The sequence below is a fragment of the Phasianus colchicus genome, chromosome 4 (assembly GCF_987193195.1).
Source record: "Phasianus colchicus chromosome 4, bPhaCol1.hap1.1, whole genome shotgun sequence".
Classification (NCBI taxonomy): Eukaryota; Metazoa; Chordata; class Aves; order Galliformes; family Phasianidae; genus Phasianus; species Phasianus colchicus.
In genome coordinates this window covers 72,479,225-72,487,727 of record NC_143439.1, presented here as the reverse complement: position 1 = coordinate 72,487,727, position 8,503 = coordinate 72,479,225, and the positions used below count along the sequence as shown (strand labels likewise).

At 53.1% G+C, this 8,503-nt stretch overlaps 1 protein-coding gene across 1 annotated transcript; it reads left to right on the top strand.

Annotated features, from left to right (window-relative positions):
* Positions 1 to 543: 543 nt before the first annotated feature.
* On the top strand, positions 544 to 4,390 carry LOC149918340 (uncharacterized). Its single transcript, XM_090140047.1, has one exon. It carries the CDS (start codon positions 1,148 to 1,150, stop codon positions 4,157 to 4,159), a length of 3,012 nt encoding a protein of 1,003 aa, XP_089996173.1. The 5' UTR covers positions 544 to 1,147; the 3' UTR covers positions 4,160 to 4,390.
* Positions 4,391 to 8,503: the final 4,113 nt, after the last annotated feature.

Genomic DNA, 8,503 nt, shown 5'->3' with positions numbered 1-8,503 from the left:
CTCAAAAATTTCAGGTTAGGCAAGAAACTTAGTGATAGCAGCAAAGTTTATTTGTTATTGCAATACTGGGCTCACATCCCCCATTAGCAAGGGAGAAACTGTGCACCAGTCAGCAAAATTCATTCCGTTCTATACTCTAAACCGAACGCAGGTAATGCTCTCCTGGCACTCACTCACTGGTTGAGCATCTCAGGCTTGCAATCTCCCCGATGCTGTTGCTATGATACAATTCCAATGAGGTCCATTACCAACCTGTTGTTTTTCGGTAAGTTTTGTACTTCTTCATGGAGATATGAGGGCCAGATTTCCAAGAGTTCTTAAGAAACTTATCCTTGGTCTCGAGAGTGAGCATCTCACCCCTCCCTCTCAAGTACAGCACCCCAAACAGCACTTCATACGGTGATACTCCCAAGTCTTTTCTGGGAGCAGTTCGTATTCTGAGAAGGGCTACAGGTAAACGCTTTGGCCATAGTCATTTGGTCTCTAAAATCCATTTTGACAAGCGCTTTGTCAGCATCTGACCGATCCATCCTACTTTCCCTGAAGAAGGAGGGTGCCGGCGAGTATGGAACTCCCACTTCATTTCTAAAGTTCTCATTAGCTCCTGTAGGACTTGTGAAGTAAAGTGGTTTCCCTTATCTGAGACTATATTCTACATAATCCCATATCTAGGGATCGTGTCCAGATGTAGAGTCCTTAGTGCAGAAAAGACAGGTGTAGTAGGCGTGGCGAGGAAACGGTATGTGACGGGGTCAGGTTTCCTATGCTCAGGGCTTGCCAAACGCTGCCCCACAATAGGACAGCAGGTAAGCAAGGGGTGTGGACAAAGCGGGACAAGAATATTTAAGTGCCTACCACATTTTAATAAACGCCATTTTGCCTCACGCACTCTGGGGTCTGTGTGAGCATTTGGTCCCGGCCCGGTTGGGGTCGGTTTCGCTGGCAAGTGGCGCCCTCGGTCGGCAGAGGACGAGCAATGAGAGACTACTACAACAAGTGGTGACCCCGACGTGATCTGCCTATCGAGGGTTAACCACCCGGCGTGCCCGTGAAGCGGAGAAGAGCCTGCGGAGTGGCGGCAGGTCGCTCACGGAAGACACATCGCGGAGAAGAGCCTGTGAAGTGGCGGCAGGTCGCGTGTGTAACCATGGAACAGATTATTAAGGTACTTTTGCAGTTTTGTAAGGACTACTGCGGCAAAAATACCCCTTCAAAGAAGGAGGTAGCCGCGGTGCTTTCGGTTTTAAAAAAGGGAGGGGAGCTGGACTCCCCTCAGCAAGTGCTGGATTCGGGTAGGTGGGATTCGCTCACCTCGGCTTTATGCCAACGCGCCATGAATAACCAAAAGGCTGCTGAACTTAAAACCTGGGGCTTGATACTTGGAGCCCTTAAGGCGGCTAAAGAGGAGGGTAAGCTTAAGGTGGAAAAAGGGGTGGAAAGGGCTCCGGGGGGCGGGTCTTTGCTACCTTGCAGTACTGACGACCAAAGCGTGGCGGACAAGATGGCGACGGTCGCCGCGGCGAAGGGCGGGGAAGAGGAACTCCCGACCGCATGTCTACCAACCGCTCCGCCCGCTCCGCCCCCGCCCTACCCTCCGCGGTCGTTATATCCTTCTTTGGAGGAAGAAAAGGCAAGGGCGGGGCTTCGTCCCAAAGGGGGGAGGGACGGGCGTCTGCTGACTGATTGGGCTAAAGTAAAGGAGGAGGCACAAGACCGGGGCCTTGCGAACCCGGAGGCATTTCCGGTAGTGATTTCCGATGATGATAACCCGATCTGGGTCCCGCTGGACCCGAAAGCGATAGCGAGGGTGCTTGAGGCAGTTGAAAAGAAAGGATTGAAGTCCCCCCTGACAATGAACGCCTTGGAGACATTAATATTGCCGGGACCCCTGTTACCATACGATATTGAGAATCTGATGCGCATGATTTTGAAACCGGTGCAGTATACGCTTTGGAAGGAGGAATGGCAGGCTAGACTTAGACAAATGCTGGTTACAGCCCAGAACGATCAGGGGAATCCGCTTCACGCGTCTAACCTGCAGAGATTGACGGGTAGTACGCCGGGTATGATCACTGCACATGCCCAGCTTGCGGAGCTGAGGCCCGGGGAACTAATAGCCACTACAGACGCTGCCCTTGAGGCGTTCAGAAGGCTCGCAAGAAATGCTGAGCCGTCTACTCCGTGGACGGAGATTGCACAAGGTCCCACTGAATCCTTCCAGGATTTTGCGGATAGGTTGATCAAGGCAGTGGAGGGATCGGAGCTGCCTAGGGCAGTGCACGGCCCCGTGATCCTGGATTGCCTCTATCAAAAGTCGAGCTCGGACGTACGGGCTCTATTACGGGCGGCGCCAGACAGGTTCCACACCCCCGGTGAGGTCCTTAAGTATGTGATGGACAAGCAAAAGTCTCAATCATCAGTGGCAAGCGAGGTTGCTGCAGCGGTAGCTGAGGTGATGCTAGCGCATGGGGTTGCCGGGCGGCAGAGTCCAGATCGCCCGCCTGGGCCATGCTTCAGGTGCGGTCAATTAGGTCATTTCAAGGCACAGTGTAAGAGCAACGGGGGTATAGCGTGCCAAATGTGCGGGAGGAGAGGTCACACTGCACCGCAATGTAGAGCTCGTGGGCTGCGATCTCGAGGTAGGGGGGATGAGGGTCCCTCTTACGATTCACGGGATTCTCAGGAAAGGCGGGCTTTGGATCTAGGCCTGCCACTAGCTGCGCTATCGTTGAGCTGCGGGGAGCGCCCCTTGGTGAAGATTACAGCCGCAATTACGGAGCTTCCCGCTGGCTCCCCAGGGCCGCGATCTATTTTCCTTACCGCCCTGGTGGACTCAGGAGCGGATGTGACGGTTTTTGCGGAGTCCGACTGGCCGCCCACGTGGCCAACGGGGGCCACTCAAACTATAGCGGGAGTGGGGGGAACTGCTCCAACGCGGAGGTCAGCCAAGCAGATCGAGATAATCGTGGTCAACAGAGACGGTTCCCTGGAGAAGCCCGTCCTGCTGACCCCGCTGGTAGCGCAGGTACCGGGAACCCTGTTGGGGCGAGATTACCTGCGGGGTGTGTCTGCTCGGATACAACTGCAGGCCTTAATTGCCCGGTGGGCAGGCACAGATCCGCGGCTGAAGCCATACAACGAGACCTCTTGGACTGTGGTCAGTCCTGTGAACACGGAGGCTTTCTCCATTACTTCGGGTTATTGCGGGTATACCAAAAATGAAACACGGGTCTTCACAGGGCGCAATACAACCTGCTTGTCAAAGGGTGGGGTCCTTTCTAAATCTAGCGGTAGATCCTCATTTAATTGTACGGCAGTTTGGGACTTTTATGGGTATGGGTTCACTTTCAAACGGGGGGTCAACGAGGTGCTATGGAATAACAAAACGGCTAAGGCGTTGCCCCCTGGAATCTTCTTGATCTGTGGGGATAGAGCCTGGCAGGGCATCCCGCACAATGCCTTAGGAGGACCCTGTTACCTAGGGGAACTGACATTACTGTCTCCGAATTTCACGACATGGATGCAGTATGGCCCGAGCATCACGGGTCACCATCGTCGCCGAAAGCGTTCGAGCCCTCTCCCGGATAATTGTAACGATGAGGTAGAGTTATGGAGTGCCACAGCACGGATATTCGCATCATTTTTCGCCCCTGGGGTTGCTGCAGCACAGAGCTTGGCTCAGATAGAACGCCTAGCATGTTGGTCAGCTAAGCAGGCGAATTTAACAACATTAATATTGAATGCGATGCTAGAAGACACAAACAGCATTCGGCATGCGGTGCTGCAAAACAGAGCAGCCATCGACTTCTTGCTCCTGGCACAGGGGCATGGATGTGAAGACCTAGAAGGAATGTGTTGCTTCAATCTTAGCGACCACAGTGTATCCATCCATAAAGCGCTGAAAGCCCTGCGAGACCATACGGAGAAGATCCAAGTGGAGGACGACCCCATCGGGGACTGGCTGAGAAGTGTGTTTGGCAACTTTGGAGGATGGGTTGCGAAAATTATTAAGGTAGTTGCGCTAGTATTGCTCGCAATAATTTGTATTGCGGCCATTTTGCCGTGCATAATCATGTGTTTCCAGAATTGCCTCACAAGGATCATGTGGCAAGTTATGGACCAACGGATTCTGTATCACAAAACGAAGGAACAGTTGTGAGAGATGTACTCGCGTTGCGATCGCGCTGTTACGGGATATTCCTGAGCATAGGGAGGGGGAGATGTAGTAGGCGTGGCGAGGAAACGGTATGTGACGGGGTCAGGTTTCCTATGCTCAGGGCTTGCCAAACGCTGCCCCACAATAGGACAGCAGGTAAGCAAGGGGTGTGGACAAAGCGGGACAAGAATATTTAAGTGCCTACCACATTTTAATAAACGCCATTTTGCCTCACGCACTCTGGGGTCTGTGTGAGCATTTGGTCCCGGCCCGGTTGGGGTCGGTTTCGCTGGCAAGTGGCGCCCTCGGTCGGCAGAGGACGAGCAATGAGAGACTACTACAACAGACAGGGACCTGTTGGAGCATCCAGAGGACCAAGGGTAAATCCTGCTTGACCAATCCATTGGCTGTCTGTGATGGTGTCACTGCATCAATAGCCAAGTGAAGAACCACTGATATCATCTACCTGGACTTCAGTAAGGCCTTTGACACAATACCCCGCAACACCCTTCTTTCCAAATTGGAAGGATACGGTGAGCGGACTGTTCAATGGACAAAGAACCGGCTGCAGCATCGAGTCCAGGAGCCAACGGCTCCGTGTCTGGATGGCGATCGGTGATGAATGGCATCTCAAAGGGGTCCGTGCTGGGGCTGAGACTCTTCAGTATCTTCATCAGTGGCATCACCAGCGGGATCGAGCGCACCCTCAGAAAATTTGCTGACGACACCAAGCTGTGGGGAGCAGTGACACGCCAGAGGGACGGGACGCCAGACAGGGGGACCTAGACAGGCTTGAGCAGCGGGCACAGACAAACCTCATCAGCTTCAACAAATCCAGGTGCAGTGTCTTGCACCTGGGACAAGAGAACCCCCCACTACCAATACATGCTGGGGGATGAAAGGGCTGAGCCTAGGCCCGTCCCAAAAGACCTGGTGGATGCCAAGCTGTACATGAGCCAGCAAAGTGCCCTCCCAGCCCAGAAAACCAGCCACACCCTGGGCTGCACCAAAAGATGTGCGGTCAGCAGGTGAAAAGAAGTGATCCTGCCCCTCTGCTCTGTGCTGAAGAGGCCTCACCTGGAGTACTGTGTCCATATGAAGAGCCCTCAGCGCAGAAGAGACATGGACCCGTTGGAGCACATGCAGAGGATGGCCACAAGAAAAAAAAAAAAAGAACCGAAGGATCAAACGCCTCACCTGTGAGGACAGGCTGAGAGAGCTGGGGCTGTTCAGCCCGGAGAAGTGAAGGCTCCGAGGTGACCTGGTAACAGCCTTTCGATACCCAAAGGGGAGCTAAAGGAAAGAAGAAGGGAAAATTTAGGTTAGATATCAGGAAAATATCTTTCACAGCAAGGGACAAGGGGAAACATTTTAAGCTGGGGGAGGGAAGATTTAGGTTGGACGCCAAGGGGAAGTTCTTTACAGAGAGAGCGGTGAGGTGCTGGAACAGCTGCCCAGAGAGGCTGTGGATGCCCCGTCCATCCCTGGAGGTGTTCAAGGCCAGGTTGGATGGGGCCCTGGGCAGCCTGGTCTAGTATGAAATGGGGAGGTTGATGGCCCTGCATGTAGCAGGGGGGTTGGAGATTCACGATCCTCGAGGTCCCTTCCAACCCGGGACATTCTGTGACTCTGCACAGTGGAACAGGTTGCCCAGAGATGTGGTGGATGCCCTGTCCCTTCCAAGGTGACACGCAGGGCAACCTGATCTAGCTGTGAATGTCCCTGTTCATTGTGGGCGAGTTGGACTAGACCATCATAAATGGTCGCTTCCGACTCTAAGGAGTCTCCGGTATGATACCTGAAGCCATGTCCACAAAGAACATCGATGGCCTGGTGAGCAATCAGGGTAGGTGGGGAAGCCTGTGTGCTCAACAGCTCTGGGGAAACTCACCAAGTAGTCCAGTCAGGAAGATTCACATCAGCCATAGAGCCTCTCTGTGCCAGTGCCAGTATTCAGCACACCAGAGGTACTGCTTCATCACACTGGTGGGTCCCATAGCTGCAGAGCTAGCTATTGAATGGCAGTCAGGGGATGGAAGGAAGAGGGGTGGGGAGATTGGCTATCATACAGACTAGGAAACTAACAGCATCCCCTGACAATTGGGATGGAGATACCTGGGGCGATCCAGATGAAGTGGTCCAGTAGAAGACAATCCTTTGTTTCCTATGAATACGAAGCCAGGTCTGCCATAAAAACAGAAAGAACCCTAGGACCCTGGGGTGGACAGCCACAGCGTGCTCTGAGAACTGTGCCCTGACATCTGTTACTACTGACAAATTTGTAAGGGAGGTCTAGGAGAGAACCAGACAAGACAGGAACAGAATACTCGTGTTCAGTATGCTCAAGTAGTGGAGACTGTATCACACTACGTGCGGATGAAGAAAACGGCCACTGGGGCCGGGGGTTTTCTTAAGCTCAGCTCCCAGCCCGATACATGCACCTCACCCTACTACTAGCCACGAAGCTTATTGGGACGGAAGCTTATTGGGCCCAGGGAGCAAGGCGAGCCCCTTGTGACCCCCATTCCATCTTTAAGCGAGCGTCCTACAGCCATCGCAAAACCCACCTGCATACAAGCAATGCACGAACAAGGGATTCGCGGCATTTCATTATCCGCTGCACAGATTTCACAGTGCTTAAACCACTCACCAGAGGAGCCCCGAGAACCCTTAAACCCCATCGTGCTGCAAAACAGAACGGGATCCAAAGAGACACGGAACATAGTTTAAATACGTGCCCTTAAACAATACTCAGCACGGGCGGAATTAATATGTGGCACAGGAGACACAGAGGGGACGTGGGCAGAGGACACAGGGAGGACACAGACACAGGCGGGACACGAGGTCGCAGAGGGAACGTGGAGGGGGATGCAGAGGGTACGCGTCATGAAATGGATTGGGACAACGTGGTAGCAGACAAACCGAGTTTGGAGTCTCAGGTTGGAGATTAGGCAATGAGAATCATGAAAGAGGGAACAGAGACTTCACAAGAAGGTATTGAACTTAAGAAGAGTTACAGAGGAAACCTGGAGAACACAGGATCCCTTTACGGAAAAGCGCATTAGCTCCAGGCATTTCCAGAGTTGCAATGCTCAGTCAGCCAACCAGCATTACCTTGGGACTGACTGAAGCATTCCAGGAATGAGACAAGAGCAAAAGAAAGGAATGTATGTCAGCCCCTCCACTACCAGTTCGGAGAAAGGGAGATAACCCCTTCACTCCCTTAAGCAAAGAACTGAAAAGAAAAATAAGAACAAGCACAGCAGGCATAGCTGCTCCAGTCCAGCTTTGGATCCCCTCAGATCAGAGGGCAAAGATCAAAGCCCTACAGCATGGAACAAAAATCAGTTGCCTCTTTCCAGGAAAGAGCACTCACCCAACAGTCCACAGCAGGCAGTCTCCAGCAAAAGACGCTGCCTTGGGGGCTGCCAGCCCTTAAATGAGGTGAGGGAGGGGTGGAGCCAGGCTCAGCCCCACCTGGTCCCACAGCTGCATTGCTTCCACCTGTGCTTGCAGGGCTGCACCACCCCTCACCAGATGCTCCATCACTGCTTCAGGCTGTGATCTCAAAGTTCCCATAACGTCATGAATAAAAAAAAAAAAAAAAAAAGTGAATTAGGTCTGCCTGTCTGGCAAGGGGAAGTTTATCACTGAATGAGCAAGGATGGCCCACATATTTTGATTCCAGTCAGATGTCCTCAAAGGCAACTGATAAAATTTCTCATAGGTAGGAGAGCACAGATTTTCATACTGATGCAGCAAGATGCTGAGAAGCTGCATGTGCAGCGAAAAGGCTGTGATTACGGTGTGAGTGGAGCGAGTGCTGTTTGCCAAACTGTCAGGGTCAGCTTATGGCTCCCCAGTGAGAAATGTGCATTACCTACTCACGCAGCGATTAAAGACCATCGTGAAAATATTTTACGATTTGGTGTCCTCAGTGGGTGAAGCTGGCACCTGCCTGTAAGGCACCGTGTAGCCATTGGGCTCCAACATCAATCCCAAACCCCAAAGAAGTAGGGAGGCTGCAGCGTGCGTACTTCGTGCAGCCCCTGCGCTCCTCGAGTCACAGATCACTGACGTACCGCAGGACCCATTTCTGCTGCGGCACGACGTGGGATTGCTGAAGTCACTGCAGATCTGGAGAACAGACAAAGCATCTCCAGAACGCACTCCCCGTACAACTTGCCCACATGCAGGGGGCACAAGCCCCATTTTGGGGGCAATGATCCCCACTTGTGGGGTGCTACCCTCACCCCACTGTCACAGCCATGCCCCGAGGACACCGTCACCCCACTGCGCATGGCCAGCAACGTCTCCCCGGACTCCACTCCCACAGGCATCCCCATC